The sequence below is a fragment of the Pithys albifrons genome, chromosome 2, assembly GCF_047495875.1.
Source record: "Pithys albifrons albifrons isolate INPA30051 chromosome 2, PitAlb_v1, whole genome shotgun sequence".
Taxonomy (NCBI): domain Eukaryota; kingdom Metazoa; phylum Chordata; class Aves; order Passeriformes; family Thamnophilidae; genus Pithys; species Pithys albifrons.
The window spans coordinates 93,647,050-93,664,896 of NC_092459.1; the positions used below are offsets into that span (position 1 = coordinate 93,647,050).

General features: G+C 45.2%; 1 protein-coding gene across 2 annotated transcripts; it reads left to right on the forward strand.

Annotated features, from left to right (window-relative positions):
* The first annotated feature begins 917 nt into the window (after positions 1 to 917).
* On the forward strand, positions 918 to 17,573 carry SERTAD4 (SERTA domain containing 4). 2 transcript variants are annotated; one of them, XM_071577860.1, is made up of 6 exons: positions 918 to 989; positions 2,194 to 2,264; positions 5,747 to 5,801; positions 11,033 to 11,213; positions 11,639 to 11,754; positions 14,621 to 17,573. In XM_071577860.1, exons 4-6 carry the CDS (start codon positions 11,048 to 11,050, stop codon positions 15,377 to 15,379), a joined length of 1,041 nt encoding a protein of 346 aa, XP_071433961.1. In that variant the 5' UTR covers positions 918 to 989; positions 2,194 to 2,264; positions 5,747 to 5,801; positions 11,033 to 11,047; the 3' UTR covers positions 15,380 to 17,573. The 2 variants fall into 2 exon arrangements, with proteins under 2 accessions (XP_071433961.1, XP_071433951.1); XM_071577850.1 differs by lacking the exons at positions 918 to 989; positions 2,194 to 2,264; positions 5,747 to 5,801 and adding an exon at positions 10,649 to 10,730.
* The last annotated feature ends 274 nt before the right edge of the window (positions 17,574 to 17,847 follow it).

Here is a 17,847-nt window from a genome sequence, read left to right on the forward strand (position 1 = left end):
AGTAGTAGGAAGCTGCTGACGCTTTTTGAGAGCAGAACCACACACAGGAGACCCATATAATTTGCTTTGTAATTGAATGGTACATTTCCCAGCACCCAGATTTTTAGCTGTTGGGATTTCTTTTTTAAGATGATACATCCTTCAGAGGTTGTGATATATTCCTATTGAAGACAACTAGGATGTATTTCCCAAGCTCATAATAATAAATTGCTCGAGCAGACTGTTGCCAGTGAATCTCCCTCAGAGTTCTGCATAATCTCTGGTAACTTTGTGCAAACTTGTCCCAGGCTGTACCAGAAACTTGGCACCTTGCTTCTGTCTGTCCCCAAGTTGGGCTGGTGCCTCTCAGAGCTGTACCCTGTGCCATTGCTTCAAGCTTGTTTTTGTCTTTGGACTGATGGGATCTTTCTTCCTGAGGCCAGGTTGTGCCAGCTTTATTCAGGCTGAGCAGTGCCACTGCGCTCAGTGAAACTATTCATGGAGGGAGGTGAGCTTGAGGAATGGTTCAATGGGAGCTGGGCTGGCACCGTCTGCTCCTTGGAAGCAGAGAGAAGAAAGTCTTTTCCTCCTTTTGTGAAAAGCAGAGAGCATATGTAACTGAGGGGGATTGTGAACAGGAATGTGTCAAGTAGAAGTAGACATGGGAAGGAAATGAATCTTTGATTCATTATCATGGAACAGCAGCTAAGCTGGAGCTAAAAAATACTTCAGAGATTTAACATGAGATCTAAATTTTATTTTAGAGTTCATATTGCAATTTCATTGCAATGACAAAAATGATTCAACTGAATAATTGAACTCATGCTGATCATTATTCAATTTTTCTTGGTGGTTTGATGGATGAACTGATAGTGAATTTTAAAAATCTCTCTCCTTTTAGCAAAAAAGTCACTATTCCATTCCAGAGTGCATGCTTCAGAAGAGTTGGATATACAGTGTCATTGCTGTTGCTGCTGGAGATGAAGATGAAAGTGGATGTGGAACGCACAGTGAGTGTCAATATGCTGCACAAACCTCGAAAATATAAAGGAATACCCAAGTGCTTTTCCATATATTCTTTTTTCTGTTGTTTTTTTTTTTTTTTTTTTTTTTAATTTGGAGGATAGTGTATTTCATTGAAACCATGAGTATTGCTGCACAGGTTTGTTTAAACTAAAGCAATTGCCTGTCCCCAGCCATTACTCATACCCGTTAGAAAACTTCACAAGACTTAATTCAGGCATCTCCCCAGTCCCTGGAGCTTAGACATAGTCCAGGACATACCATATGGATAAACAAGAGGGTTGACACAGCTGTGCAGTAGCTGTGAGGAAGTTTTGGAGCAGGCAAGCAGGAATGACTTTGGGTAATTAGCAGTGCACCAGATTCTGCTCTTAAAATGCTGTCCCTCCCACACGTAACACTGTCTTCCTTTCTGGGTGTTGGAGACTACCCATGTCTGTGACAGAGCAAAGTAAATCTTCATCAGTGTGGGGCCCAGCATTTTGTTACCTGCATTCCTTTTGCCTGTGTAGAGGAGGGGACAATTTCCTGCAGGGAGCTGTGTTGCTCTAGCTGGAGTACACCTCTGTGTTCCCCTGCTCCACGCACCCCCTGATCTGCACCTCCTCTCAGGAACACGCACAGGAGACTCTGCCAGGACGCATGGTCCTTCCCAGTCCCTGGGAATGTCATCCACACTGGTCTGCACTGCCTTTATAAACAATCCCTGCTCATGGCAGTAAAAGTACTCCTGAAAAATGAAGTGTTAACAAAGACCAACTGCCCGTGCTAGAGGAAGAGCCACTTGTGTGGATCAGAGAGCTGCAAGTCCCACCCTCCATGAGGACACACACCTCAAAACAGTTCTCTAATTGAAAACTAATGCTCAGAACAACTTCAAGCCTTTGAAAGCTACTGTTCAAGAAAAAGGAATAATCACTTTCTGGAGCACCAGCTAAATAATTGAATGCAGATCTTAGCAGAATATTAGCAGTCCAAGGACAGTGGTTGCATAATTATTTTATGTGATATAAATATTTAGAGAATATTTTCCCCTTAGCTATTAAATCAATAGACTGGACTTAAAATGAAAACTTTATTTAATTTTTTTTAAAACTTAGTATTTTAGGGTCTGCATTTTAAATTGAAACATAAAGCATTTTAAATTTTGGTAAAATTGATCATTTGTTTTTTATTTGCTTGCTCTTACAGATCATAAATGTTGATGTCTGAAAGCAGGGACATGGGCAAGGAGACTGAGAAATGAATGGGCAAAGTCTCATGTAAGTAAGAATTGACTGAATGCTGAAATTCTCAAAAAATATATATCTGCCAAATATAAGTTCTGCATCAAAATATGGTATGCCCTCTTAACACTGTAGCTTGTGATGTTACCCCAGAAAGCCTCTCTGCAGAGATGTTGCTGGAGCACAGAGGGGAATGACTAATACATCCCTGCCAAAAGTGTCTCCTACTGGTTACAGGGCATGTGTGCTGCCCTGTTGCCTCATGAGCTACATCATGCATTAAAAATGGATACTCCACAGCACTGGTATCATAATTTTATAATATTTTTATTATTTAGACATTTCTCTCTTTCTAAGGCATTTTTTGTGCATTGCGAGTATTTATTATGGAAAGGAAACATTTTTAAACATGTTTTTAAATCAACCCCCCATGTCCCGCAGAATGGTGGGCTCTCCCCATTCTCTTTCCTTCCCAAGCTCCGCACTGGAGTCATGCCACATTCTTGTGCCTGGGAGACCTTTATCCCATACTGAAACTTATTCTTCCTAACCTTTACAAAATGCGTGAGAGTGATTCCCTGGATCTCTCCCTCAGGAGGTGCTTCCTGCGAATGCCTCAACCCAGGCAGTGGGGCAGGGCTGTTTTCCCTTGTCCAGGTTTTGCAGAACAGTGGGGGGGGAGAGGCAGTGGTGCTTGAGCATGATCAGCTCCTGGTCGGCCTCGTGTGGCTGCGGCTGCTCTGGCTGCTTCAGAAGGATTCCGGAAAGCAGGAAAAGCTGAGCGCCACAAGAGGCTGAGAAAGGGTGTAGCCAAAGTGATTACAGTGGGTTTTGACTTGTGGATCTCTGAATGTTTTTTATCCCACGCTTGGTTTTATCCCTATGCATCTCCTTCCCCACAGCAGCTGCCACTTTCCAGCTGACCCCTCCTTCCTGTCACTAAAATGAGCAGCCATGCTATTATGAATATTAAAATTCACCCATTACCACTGCAGTGAGGTGGAGTTTGAGGAGCTCCTACCTCCCAGCCTGCTGTGCCACCCTGCCAGCAGATTCGGGAAGGCGACACCACACTGGTTTATTATCCTGGTTTCCTTCCCAGCCCTGACAGCTGGTTATAACTGGTTAAGCGATGGCTGGAGTTCAGCACAATTCAGCTGTCTCAGACAGCCTATATAAACATCATTCCTTACTTAGAGGTCCTGTTGGAAGCTGTGTCTGTTGGACACTTAGTGAATTACAGGCTTTAGAAACTACCTGGCAGTGCTGGAGACCTTGAATCAGACACAAAACTTCCACTAATGCAACCTTTAGAGTCTTAAGTAGGTACTTGGCTGCCAGTTGCTTTCAGGCACACTGTAAAGGGACTTAGTGAAAAAAAATCTGACTCTGGACCAGCATCCCCATTTGTTTCATCTCGATTTGGAGTGGTTAAATAGGAATTTGCAAAGGAAATGAATAAGGAGACCAGCTTCTTTCATTTAAAAGGCTTGTCTAAGTAGAACCAAGCGACAAAGGAACTCTGTGTAAGGTTTGCAATTTTTGTCGCTCTTGTCTAACCAGATTTACATCACCAAAAACAAAACAAACAAACAAATCCCCCAAACATGAGAGAGCACAAGTGATTTAGAGTATATGCATTACAAGTGATACAGAATATGCATTTATGATTCAAAATTTCAAACAGCTGAGAAATAAATATGCAAAGTAGATTGTTCTGTTTGCAGATGGTAATCCTGCCGCACTGATTTTGCTCAGCTGTCTGATTTTTCAATGTCTGCATTCCCGGTTCCTGGGATTCCTGATTAAGAAATAAAATATGAGTCACGGTGCATGGTTACCTTCTGTGCATCTGAAAGGCTAACTCGGTGACTGAAAACAGTTTATTAGAGGCTGATCTTGCCTGCTAAATTCGATGCAATGTCAAGGGACTGGGGAAAAAAAAAATCCCTTCTCCACTCTGCCCTTCATTTTTACAGCTGTGCGGTAAAGGTTCCTGCCAGTTCTTGTAGATCGGCTTGTAGCTGATCGCCTGCCCGGCCCAGCTCTGCCGGGGGTCTCTGCGGGTGGGGACGGCCGGCAGGCAGCACGCTGCTCGGCAAGGTGAGGCACATCCCTTTCCCTCCCTCTCGCAGGGATGACTCAGTCGGTTATTAAAGATTTCCAGCTTCCAGCTAAAAATGGCATCAGCAGCGGTGCCCCAGAGGGAAGAAGGGGAGACATGCGAAGTGGGTTCTGTTCCTGTCTCCGAGTCCTAACACACACACACACACACACACACACACACACACACACACACACACACACACGGAGCTGATGTGCAGTTCATCTGGGAAAAGTTTATTTTGCAATAAGAGGGTTTAGTATTCTGCTAAAGGCTTTTGCAAGGACTGGATCCAATTTTCGGAGCCTGTTGCCAGTATTTGTGAGTCATTTCCTTGGAATCCTACCTTTGGTGTTTATTTCCCTTAGAAGGAAACTTGTAAAAGAATAATAATAGCTCTCATTCTTCGTGGAAAGTAGCACACAGCAAAGTGGGAGACAACTCATTCTTTGTTCCAAAACAGTTTTGTGTTTGTTTTGTTTACTTCCTTCAGCAGACAAAAAGTGAAGAAGGCAACATAAGTAACTCCATAAACCATCTCATTTACGGTGCTAGTGACATGCATGTGCTGCTGCACCGGAGTGAAAGTTAAGTGGGGAATCGGTTTTAATTGGTACCTCTCTTACAGAACAAGTGATGAGAACTGCCTGGTGATTTGGGAAGTCTTATGTAACAGCAGGGTTTGCTTTTTCTCAGCCCCGCCTGACTGCCAGTACTCCTTTTTCCCTCTGACTTCAGTTCCATTAACAACACCGAGCACTTACTCAGTGTCAAAACCCGTCACAAAGGTTAACTAATCTGAAATACTGTCGGTTGCAATCTGCAGCGATAGGAGCACCTTTTGCCCTCAGGATGCTGAAGCATTCTGCAAACTAAACTCCCACTGAGCTAAGTGGATCCTGGACGGGCTTTGTATATCGAGCAGGGCCACGCAGCCACCAGCGGGGTGGAGGCAGAGAGCACATGAGACATTTTGGCTAAGAACACTGGAAAAAATATTTATGCTTACTGAAATGAATACCATGGGGCTTTATTGTTCTCCCAGACCAGGCAGGCAAAGCAGCCTTTTGGGAGATGGCTGCAGTAAACTTGATGGCACCTGTTCTCTTACCTGCCAGAGGCCTGTGGAAAAAAAAAAAAGGCAAGCAATTTTTCTTGTATTTTTATATATTTGCATAAATTCTGGTGCAAACTTTAGCTATTAGAGCTACCATTTAAAAGTTCATTGCATATTCGCTATCAAGAGTTCTGATAGGTGACATATACCTACAAAGAAATAGAAGGCGAAACATCTTTTCTATCAGTAAAGAAACCTCTTCTAGTTTTGATTCATAGAAACCAGAAGCAGGATAAAGCACAATTGTTAAGGATTTAAAGAACATTTTCTTTTTTTTTTTTTTTCACTGAATCCCAGCATACTGGTCCACAGTAACTCCATAAAGTGTTTCTGGGAAGGATTCAACTGAAAAGTAAGTAAAGAAAAAGGATTACCATGTGGGAATTAGGAAAATAAGAGAAATATTTTCTCAGAATTCTATCTTGAGAAAGAGACACTTGAGAATCTGTATAATCTAAATTAGGGTAGAAGTTAAGTGACAATACCTTTGAAACACTTCCATAGAAGGGCTATATCTTGACACAGAAATCAATTTCTTATTTCATGTTAATTCCTTTTCCACCATATAGTAAGTCCTGGTCTAGAAAAAGAAGGCGGGGGGGGGGGGGGGGGGAAGGGCGGGGGGAGAAAGCAAAAGAAAGAAACAGTGGATTCCTTGAAATTCCCTGAAGTAAGGGCCAAGAAATACAGGGAAAAACACTAGACTTGGCAGGTCTATAGTTTATCTATACCTCCAAAGGATGAAAAGCTGAATTGACCCTGTTGGCACACCGACCTGTTGTTCTACCAGTCTAGTTATTTCAGCCAGCCTTAACCCTTTCATTTCTCCCTTGTGTCATGCTTCTGTTAGATGGTGTTATATACCTTTCTGGTAGGAGGCACAGATGAAGAAGAAACAGAGAATCATCATTGCCTGGGGCTCACACTCTCTTGCTGCCACCTGTCCTCATTCCCCTCTTCCCTCTGCCACCTCCCTGCTGTCTCTGGCTTGTGTTCAGCACATCCCTCACCGCAGACCAGGGACTGCCCTGCACTGGCAAGTGCAGTTCCCCTCAGCTATTTTATATCAACAAGAGAAAGAAAAAAATCTCCTTGTCTGCTCCCCAACCATTGTCTGTCTCTTGGAAGTCCAATTTTCAATTTAAATTCAGCATGGCCCATTCTAGAGGTGAGGCTTTTTCACTTCTTGCAGCCTTACTGCTCACCTTGCCTCCTGAGCACCCTGAGTGCCAGGATCGTCTCTGATCCTTTGCTTTCATTTACAGTGACTGGGCTGCCCCAGTGTGCTGTGATTCAGTGTCCCCAGTGTTTCCACTGCTTCATTCATAGCGTTACTACAACTCCATGCGTATTTATCCAGACAATAAAATTTTTAATCAAGGCCCTCATTATCTCCCATCTCTGTAACCTCCTCCTCCTTGAACCTGTGACATATCAGCCAGTTTGATCTATTTAAACACAAGCTCCCAACATCCTCTTCCCTATCCGCTGCTGTGGTCAGAGCCAAGCCACCTCCTGCCTTTCCTCCTTATTTGCTTCCATCTAGTCTTTTATTTTCACATGTGAGGTTGTCACAGTTCCGCTGTAGCTGTCATCACTCTACCATTGTCTCTATAGCATGGCTCTGCTCTTTGCCAGTAGTGCTGGCATCCTCATGCCTTTCTCTGCTGCTCCCGGGGGAGCCTTTATGCCCTCTTCCATGATGCTCTTGTCCACAGGATGCCCTGCCTCCCTCAGCTAAGTTGGTGATAGCAAACTTCGTTGCATCAACCATAACGAGTAGATAGTTTACAATGCGGTTAGCCTGAAATTGTTCACAGGTGATGCAGCTGGGGGCTTTTGTTTTTCAGGGAGGTGTCTCAGTCTGGGTTTGTGATTGTGCCTTTCCCCTTCCTCTCGCCAGCTGTCAGTTGCTTTCATAGACGGTGGGTCTGCACAGCCTGCGTACAGTGAGATTCCTGATTGCTTCTGCATTGTAAATTTTCTGTAGCGCCAGAGAGGTAACAGCTATCAAAACGATGGCAATTTTGTTTTCTAAGCACGGCAATCCAGATGTTAACAATGGTATAGTACAGCTAAGAACTGCTATTCTCTCCCCAAGTCATGTTGTTATGCAATGGAAACGCTCCACGATACACGATAAAGACTGTAACCGCCGCAGTACTTGGGTGCAAACCCAGGAGTCAAACAAGGAATAGCCATCTTGTCTATTCCCTTGTTTTTATTGGTCTTGGTGAGACCTACAGCTTTATAGTCATGGGCATTTTATATTTAAGTTTGGGTTTTTAGAAGCATTCTGGAACTGTATAAAAAGGCCCTTTCTCTAACATCGGCATCAGGCTTGTTATAATGTGAATGGCATCATTACAGTTCTCTCATTAACATCATAATGGCTCTGGAGGAATAGGGAGTGAAAACCCCAGCAAATGGAGTAGCGTAGCAATGTATAGTAGTCTTACTGTGTGAAACTGAATACGGAAAAAGTTCGACATTTTAACCTTCAGGCTGCTGTAGATGCCTCGGGGTGTCCTCCCACTGCAAGCATTTGGCTGACAAAATGGAAAAATTGTGGTAGCCTAAGGATGGAGGACTGGGTTCAATAAAATACTCTGCCTGGCTTCCATGCCACTGAAACCCACACAAGGCTCCCAAATGGATTTTTCAAAATTGAATCCAGCCCTAAGTGTCAACCTTTTGCTGTAATTTTGTATAGTAAATGTATTGTATGCTAAAATGTACATCTTTCATCCTTTATTTCCAGAGGCGCTAATGGAAATGTAACAATGTATGTGCTGTTCTGCAAAGTCTCATTGAAATGAAGGGGATTTTGGATGAAATCCCTCCATTGCATAAGATAATGTAATATAAATGGGTTGGGCTTACGGCTGGAGGACGATGAGATCTGGTTCTATTTCTGTCTCTGACACTGATTTGCTGTGTGACTTCTGGCATGATACTCAGGAGTCGATTTTGCCACCCTTAATGGGGAAAAACAGTAGGCTGGCTCTTCAGGAGCAATGCCAGAGGTCTTTGTGGAGTTACGTCCGGCAGTGCTTTTTCAGTAAGCACCAGCTTACCGTTCTGCTGTGTCCAACTTTACCTTCAAGGAGACTGACTTTTCCCATGTGCTGAGTGCTTGCAGCTCTCTTCCCACTCATTTGCAGCAGCTGGAAATCAGTGCTTCTGAACATCCAAGGGGAACAAATAGCATGCCCAGAGTCACGAGTTCTTTTAAAAGACTGGTTCTCAGCTTCTGTGTGCTGAAGCAATTCCTCTACTACAAAATGGGACCTATTTTGTAGCTGAGTGCCACCTGTAAAGCTTTGTAACACATGCTGAGACCTAAAAGCTTGGTTTGGGGCTTTGGTTTTCTGGTGGTTGTTTGTTTTTTTTTCTCCCAGGGAAGCTCTGTTATTTATGGCTTGGTTTTATACAGTTCAGAAACATGTAGAATGTGCACGGACAGTAGCTGTTTATGAAAGCAAACTGGCCTGCCTCTATTCATTTTGCATGTTGTAAATAGCAGAAGCAGTTAATTTACTTTTCTGGCTGTCCAGAGAACTTGGTTTTTCAAGATAAATTAGCAGCACTGTGCAGAAGGCATCCCAATGCTTCCTTCCTTCCTTCCTGTGTGTTTCTGTTTGAGCATAGCAAGACCTATTTGTGATGAAATATGGTAAGAAAAAGATGCATAGCTGAAATCTCTGGTTCTCATTAAAAAAAAGTCCACAAGAGATGCTGAATACGTTACAAGCAAAGAAATCCTGACTTTCCCAAAGCAGCAGTGAGTTTCTTCCAACCTTTATTCTCTCAGCACAAACACTGAGTGTTGACTCCATGCCAGGGTGGGGAGATTGATGTGTTCCTGTGAATGATTCCTCAGTGCAGATTAATGAGAAGAGTCCATTGGTGCTTTCTAATGATGGCATCATCTTTTCAGACACAAAATATATGACTTTTTAGCTGCTGCTTGGGCCATTTTTTGTCCTGCCATTTAGGTCAGCAGACTGACCCACTTGTTCTGACCACTCCTTCAGTGGTTTGGTACTCAGCTGGTAACAAAAGGTGTGGGGAATAAATAATATCTATTGCCTGTCTGTGTCAAGAATAACTTCCAGTGGGCCAGTCCAGTGGCTTGCCATTCTCAGTATTGCTTCTTGGCCCAGGAAAAGCAAGATGGCATTAAGGGGCTACTGTAAGAAAATGAGGGCTGTATACAGTGCTTTAGCAGTTAACTGACTCTGAGGAAGGGGTTTAGGCAGCTGTCAGTCCGATTGCAGTGAAGTCTCGTGGCCTTTACTCGGGCGAGCTGCTCGGGAACTCAGCTGACTGTCCCTTCACCTCCCATTTTTGCCCCGGGGAGGAGGCAGGGCAGACCCATACACGCATGCATCCGAGACGGACAGTGCACGCTGGAAGCCGTTTCTTAAACGAACAGCAGCCTTGTGCGTTCTTCCAGGATTTAAGAAAACAACTGGCAGATGTGAAGGATTTATTTTTCCTCCCTGTTCTGCTGCGGTTTATTTTTTCCTCTTGTTCGAGAGCGCTCCGCTGCTAACACAAACAATTGCTGAAATTCCACCTGCCCACCTGCGGCCCCTCCTTCCTGCCGCCTATTCGGGTCCTCGTCTTCCTCCGGGAGGGCTGCGCAGAGCAGAAACTACATCCCGCTTTCTTAGAGAGAGGAGGAGGAAGGAGAGGGAGGAGCCGGGCCGTGTCTGGGCGCATTGTTCCGCGCTCCTCTGCCAAGAAGTAGGTGACTATGATGAACTCATCCCTCGCCCCTCGCAGAAAGTTTGCCGCCTTCCCCCTCTCCTCCCCTCCCCTCCCGCCCGCTGGCGCGGCAGGAGGCAGCTCGCAGCCCGGAGCTGGCCCCGGAGTCCCCGCTCCTGCTTAATATTCCGTCCGCTCCGCCGATGTTGTGCTTGGCTCCGGTGGGACCGCAACTCACGGCGTGAAACCGGAGCCAATTTTCTGTCTTAGTCTCGCAGTGTTTTGACTGGAGGCAGATCCAGTTCAGTCCGATCGGGGCTAGTGGAAACAACTACCTAAGACTCCGCTGTCTGTGTCGTTTGGGAGGGAAGAAAGAAGAAAGGAACGCGATCCCGGACTGCTGGGCGCGCTCTCTCTCACACACACACACATACACGCACATCCCACCGCACACACGCACCGCAGACACACGCACCCAGACAGGCAGACTCGCACCCCCGCCGGTGCCGAGCGCGCCGTGCCAGCACCGCCGGGAGCAAATGGGAAGCCAGTGAGCGGATCCGTGCCGGTGTGTGAGCGCTGCCGGGGCGGCGGGGGAGGGGGAGCGGGGCCGCGGGTGGCGTGGGGTGAACGCGCACCAACTCCCGGGGCTGGGGACCCCGCGCCCTTTGTGGGAGAGGGCTCCGCTTTCCTTTTCCTGCCACTAGAAGGGGGAAAAGAAAATCTGTGTCTCTGTGAGATCGATATGCGTATGTTTTTAATATACGTGTACGCAGAGGTCTGGCTGCTGGGGGCGCGGGGGGCGGGACGCCGCGGGGCGGGGGGCAGGTGACGGGGCGGCGGGCGCTCACGGCGCTGCTTCGCTTCCAGGTGCCGGCGCCCGCGATGACCCTGGTGCTGCCCATGCAGCGGCTGGGCCGCCCCATCGCCCCCGAGGGAGCCGCCGACCTCGCCGCCTACCGCGCCCTCTGGGAGCCGCCCTGCTGCGGCCGCCCCGGCCCCGCCACCCCCCCGGCCGCGGCCCCCGCGGCCCCCGGGGCCCCCGCCGCAGGTAGGCACCGCGCCCCTCCGCCGCGGGGCGAACGGGGCGGCCGCCGAGGGGACGAGGGTCTGTCCGCGGAGGGAAGCGCGGTGGCGGAGGGCGGGGGGGCTCCCGCGGGCGAGCGGGGCCGCAGGTGCGCGGGGTCCGCTGGGCGCCGTCGCACCGGCATCCGCGGAGCGATGGAGGTGCAAAGTTCTCCGGCAGCCGAGCGCCCTGCGGCGGCCCTGGCTCCCCGCGCTGCCCGTCACATCGGTCCCCGGGCGGCTGGCGGGCGGTGTGTAAGTCAGGAGAGGGTTTATTTCTGGTCGCTTCCAATAGATGCGAAAATATGCGGTGGAGTTCTCCTGTAGCGCGAAGGGAAATGAAAAGTATTTTGTTTGGAGAACCTCCGGCAAACCGCATGTCATTTGTCATATCTGATTTATTACCCACAGGATCACATTACAGGGGAATTTCAAATCCTGTAACAACATCCAAGATCACATACTTTAAAAGGAAATATGTGGAAGAAGAGGATTTTCATCCACCACTCAGCAGCTGTACACATAAAGTATGTTTTCTAAGAGTCATTATTTTTACTCTGAGTTTCAGATTCTTGGTAGCACTCAATTGACCCATTTCCAGAAGGCTGAAATACTCTGCTGAAATTAGGAGAATGATCTAGCTGTTTGCTCAGAAACAAATAGTTGTCACTTCTTCACATTTATTGTTGTATTGTCATCAAATTGCTTAAGAAGCAAAGGCGTTTCTTCATTTATAACAACTGTAAATGGAAATTATGAGAAAAACTTTTTCCAGACTGTTTTGTTCTTAGCTAGTTTATGTCATGCTTTCAGAAACAGCTCTGGAACAGCAGAAAGGAAGAACATAAGTAAAAGATTCCCCACTCATTCAAAACTTTTCTTCCAGGGGAGAAAATAGAGGTTCCATGTAACCCACACAGGTTACAGATGCTCTAGAAATGCAAAGTGACTTGAAAAGCGAGTGCAAGGTCCTTCAGTATTTAATCCTGTTTATTGAAAAGCTAATAACTCGAACTGATTAGTAAATGAAAGAATATTTTTTTAATGAAAGTTTTCAAGGGAGGGCTTAAAACAAATGCTTCCCAGGCTAATGAATACATAAATTGAGATCTAACTTTTTTTGTGAGAGATTTTATGCTCCTCTTCATTAAGGGCTCAGTTCTTTATGGAACTGAACACCTAGGGTGAAGTGCTTAAGGATAGCTCATGCCTTGAGACACCATCCTGACCTTGTTGAATTGTATCTGGGCCATGGTGGCCCAGTGCTACCCACGTTCTGTTGGTGATAGAGGAGGGATTTCTGCAGAGAAGTGAGCAGCAGTGCTGAGCTCAGTTCTCAAAGACCTTAGAGTATCTGAAGGCTACAAATAGAATTGGGTCTGGCAATAGGTACCTAGACTGGGAAGGTGAAAAACTGCCCCACTGTTAATTTCAGAAGGTGTCCAGTCTGCTGCCAGAGCCGTGAATACACAGCAGTAAGGGTGTTGAGAAATGGCCTCTGGTTAGTGAGCATGTCTCACACATGTTACATCACTCTCCAATTTCAGACAGTTTGGGGTTTTTTACTAGATTATTGGATTTTTGTATCAGTGATTAATTTCCTTGCAAAGAGGAGGAAGAACAGTTTCTTACCCCTTTCTAACAGCAACAAAAAGCAGTTCTAAGAGGTATTGGTAAGCTAGACCCAGCCATGGTTTTTTGCTCTTGTAGAGGTGTATCATGTCAGAAACCCTGTGCCACCAATTTCTTTTGTTTGGCCCAAATACATTTTCTCCTTTGCAGCACGAGGCTCTGGTGGAGGGAGGTTTCTTTGAATTTCTTACACATTTATACCTCCTCTGCCCAGTAAAGAGTTATATGCTGAGATTACTTGTCCCATAGAGGGTATGATTGTAGGGCCCAGAGCCACTCTCCAGAGGGCTGTAGGCAAACGTGTAGTAGAAAGCCTTTGACAGCTTGTTCCTACTGGTGTCCCTCCAGGACGTATCTCCAGGAGAATCTTAGTTCAAGGCTTACTAGTTTGCTCCAGGCTTTTATGGCTTCACTGACTGTTGCTGCAGCAGGTATAAAGGACGCAAATTAACCTATAGACTTAATATAATTTAAAATTAGTTATTTATTATAGAAAACTACTCTCTCTAACGAAGAGCTTCAGCTGTGAACTTGCATGAAATTACGACCAATTTTTGTTTTTATGAGGAACTGTACTGCTTCTAAGCCCCGCAGACATGACCAGGCTGTGGAAAGAGCCAGAGGGCTGAGGAGAGCTGAATGGATGTGAAAAGCAGCTGTGCTTTAAGCTCTTTTAGTCCTCATAGCTACGACTTCCACTCTGCAAAAATGCTGTAACCATGTGGGAAAGGGAAGAATGATCAAGCCACAGATGGGGGGGATTTAGAGCAGTCTCTCTTTGTGCTGTGCTGTTCTCCTCCTACACAAACTAAATTCTTACTAAAAATGAAAATTAGTTATTAGTGCTTACAGTAGCATGCATTGCCCCCTCTCTTATTTTGATTCCCAGGGTAGCGATTACAACGCAGAATCTGGGGCCTCCCAGGGGCAGTAACCTGCTCATGCTGCCAGTGCTGAGAAAGGCAGTCCTGGAAGGACCATGGAAGGGAGAACTAATCTGTGGGCGTCGAGCCAGGATTTCTGCAAATTCCTAGCCTCTCTTCGTTTCCTGACCTTGTCCCTGCCTGTCTGTGTTCCCACCGGTGCTGTAGAGCACAGGGTGCAGTGTGCAGGCCAACAGCTGCTCTCCAGATGCTGTGATCTTTGAGATGGGTTTCACCCTGCCTCCCTCCTTGCATGCCCTTTGTACACAAGAGCAGTGTAAAAAAGCCTGGCAAATGGAGACCTCCTGCCTGGAGGGCCTCTTCCACTGGCAGCAGATGAAATGCTCCAACACTTGCTGCGTGAGGCAGTGGCTGCTGGCTGCGTCTTGCAAACCTTGATGCTGCAGGAGGGACCCTCGCTTGGCTTCAGAGCTGTGTAAAAGCCCCACAGGCAATGATGGAATTGGGTCCATTTGCAACAAAAAGCCCCCAGACATAACTGGAGCAAAACTGCACAACAATTTTATGTTCTAACCCCAAATGTAATTGAAGAGCCAGATGTGCTTATCTGGGTTTTACTCTCCCACCCTGGATTTGTGCCTTGGAATTGCCTTTGTGATATAATGCTCAGCTACTTACTGAACCTGAATGACTGCTGTGACCAAGAAAAATCAGGTCCCCAGCCTGTGTCCAAAATGAAAAGCCAGCTCTAGGTGTCTCAGAAAGAGAATAGTAAAGTAGTGACAAAGAGGGAATAATTTGCTTCATTGTCTTTCTCCTTGCCTGGAACAAAACCGATTGCCTTCAGTTCCATATCTTGTGTCTTTTGCATTTTCAGACAATCTCCGTGTTTGAGGAGCGGGCCCATATTCTTTACATGTCTTTGGAAAAGCTGAAGTTCATTGATGATCCTGAAGTCTACCTGCGAAGATCTGTCCTCATCAACAATCTGATGAAGAGAATTCATGGAGAGATCATAATGCAGAACAACTGGTGCTTCTCTGCCTGCTCCTTCAGTGGCACCTCTCCACAAGAGTGGTTTGTGCCTCAGGACTGTCCTTACAGAAAACGCCTTCGGATGGCAAAGGAGGAGCATGAGAAGCTCCACATGTGCTGCTTCTATCAAGAATGTGGCAGTCACTATTTAAATCTACCCTACTCTGTTAATGCTAGTACAGAAAATACTTCCTCCTCTTCCTCCTCCTCCTCCTCTCCCTCCTCCTCCCCCCCTATTTCTTTGCCAAGCTGTTCCCAGCAGGTGGATTATGACATTGGCAGTGCACCGTCTTACAGAAGTGATGACCAGATACCTGCTAATGAAATATTCATCACTAATGGCAGGTCTCACAGTAATCAGGAAAAGGCAAAATTTAATGACGAGAAAGGAGGTAATGAACCTGAGCAAGAGAGCGTTCCGCTAAACTGTGAACCTGTAAGAGGCACCCATGCTCTCGAATGTAGAGGCAAATTTTATGACTATTTTGAGACTGGATGTAATGACAAGAGCAACATAAGTGAATCTTGGAAAAAATCCTTAAGGAAAAAGGAATCTTTACCAAGTAATAAAATGTGCTGCAACAAAGGAAGTAAAATATGAGGCATCTTTCTTGCTCTGTTGAAGCATGCACAGCACGTTCTTTATCTATCAAATTTTTATTTTGAATGGATTTTTTATAGTTTTCTACAAATGGTACAACCATGCCACAAACATGACATGTAGTTCTAAATGACTGGAGAGCAGATTGCGTAAAGTGGCTCTGTGATCTGCATCAGTGGGCTATTTATAAATATGGTGACTTCATAAAGGATGCAGTTGCGTTACTGCTGAGCGCTGTAGTCTGTAAAGCTATGGTGTAGCTCTCGTTACTGAAAATGCCAATCAGCCAGATGGGGAAAACATATCGTTTTATATATCCCCGCCCCCAAGAAGTCTGCCATTAATTAAGAAGAACCTCCATTATGTTTACCAAGGAATTAGAAGTCTGGTAAACAAATTGATGCTACCAGCAAGGATGATATGCTCCTTGTAAATCAGTGTTCATTCTGACAAAGGACTGTCTTCGTGGACTGGGAATAAACCATCCTTATGTTTTGTACTGATACTCTTGAATTCCTGGATTCAGCATCTTGTTCAACTGACAAAATAGGACATAGTGTAAAGAAATAACCTGTTTATGGGATCTTAATCAAACATGCAGCACAAATACTTGCATGTTTTCACTTTGGCTGTAATAACTAATGAGGCTTGTTATACAGGGCAGGTTTTTTTTTGGTGCCTTACTTTTTGTCTTAATTTTTGCCAGCGTGAAAATTAAGTATGAATCGATGATACAGCAGGGATTTAACCTAAACAGAGATTTAAAAAAAACCCCACAGGGTGGATCAATATTATTAGAAACCTTTAACCTTTGAAGTACTGAGTTCAACTTCCTATTCAAACATCTCTGTTCTTCCTTTTTGATGCTCAATTGCTTTTTGATTTGCCATCCTTAGGAAGGGATTTAAGAAACAATAGAGAGATGTCTCTTGTAAACAAGCATTCGATGCTTGAGTGTTTCTATGGCAACTGTCTGTTGCTGGGGCTCTTTTTTTTCCTTCTTCGTATAATGAAGTTCATGAACCAGTGGCATGTTTTATACTTTATTCTGTTTTGCATAATTTCTCTCTTTTAGATTGCAGAAGCATGCGGGAGTTTTCTATGACTTTTGCCATTGATTTAAAAAAAAAGATAAGAAAAGAAGGCAAGAAGCACAATGTTAATTAATAATGTGATGATAAACACGGTTTTATCTGTATGAATGTAAGGGATTAATTTTATAAAGGAAAATTTTGGAGAAATGAGCTGAGATTTCAGTGGCTGAGTATAACATTTAGTCCTCCCTAGGTAGACGGTTTGCAAAAGTGTGCTGTTTAAAATGCCCAGAAGACATGAGTTGGGATTGGACTGAGAGTGAATCTTAGATCCACCAAATTAATTAGTTCCCACAGTCCCTATAACAACTGGCAGGATGTGCTCAGCAAAATAGCCACACCAAGCCACAGCTGACTCATAAATAGCTGCCTGTTCCCACAGCATCGTGCACTCAAGTGACATGTCCGCTTGCTTCTTGTCCAAAGAGTGGAAACAATCTCTGTGCTGGGGGAACAGCCAGCTCAGCAGAGGACATGAGGGTCCCTGGGAGGACACTGCCCTGGGCTGCCCCAGGCTTGGCACTGGAGTTAGCCAGGTCTCTGGATCTGAGACCTCCTGCTCTGGGTTTCATGGGTTCAGCCTGAGTCCTGGGCCATGGTTATTCTGGGAAGTGTGTGCACCCCACAGCCACGGTTGCAAACTGCATGGTCTTTTGTCAGAGCCAAAGTGACCACAAAGAGAGCAGGATGTAAATCAATGATAACCTTTATGAGGTCAGGTGAGTTTAAACTGATAAGTTTGTAAGGGTTATCATTGTGAAGAGAGACAAATAAAGGAAGTCTAAGTCCCACCTGATTTCTCCAAGACAGAAGCTTTTTTTATTAATAATAATAATATTAAATATAGATCTCATTCATACAGTGTATGAGTAGGATCATCACTTAGACGTTTGTCCACAAGGACCAATTTTTTAAAAAACCTGATTTTTCTTGTGTTATACCCAGATAGTCTAGTAATGTCTGCTCTTTTCCAATATTTGATAAACGCTTGATGTTTTAAGCTTAAATACTAGATGCTTGTATACTAATGTGTTGTTGTAGTAAAGTGAAATTTCCTTGGTATATATTTATTAAAATGACCAAAATTCATTTTAATTTTACATCTCCAATGGCTACTGGGTCCTTTCCCCATGTTCACCTCCCTCACTCAAGAAAATGCTGTTTCATCAAACTGCTCTTTGCTTAAGAGGTTAGACAGCAGTTGACTGTGCCCCTAAACCTGGGTCTGTGACAGAGCTCAGCCTTCTTGGGGTTTCAGGAGCCTTTAAGACAGTCTGAAGGTGCACTGAGAAGCAACAAATTCTCTGCAGATTTGCACATACATCCAAGGAAAACACCTGGCCAAATGCTGCCCAAACCACAAATCACCTAACA

Excerpts from the sequence above, each read along its gene's own strand:
- SERTAD4 (XM_071577860.1), top strand. The coding sequence starts at position 11,048 with ATGACCCTGGTGCTGCCCATGCAGCGGCTGGGCCGCCCCATCGCCCCC. Across the intron at positions 11,214-11,638 it reads CCCCGGGGCCCCCGCCGCAG|GATCACATTACAGGGGAATT; the intron begins GTAGGCACCGCG and ends TATTACCCACAG. Across the intron at positions 11,755-14,620 it reads TCAGCAGCTGTACACATAAA|ACAATCTCCGTGTTTGAGGA; the intron begins GTATGTTTTCTA and ends TTGCATTTTCAG.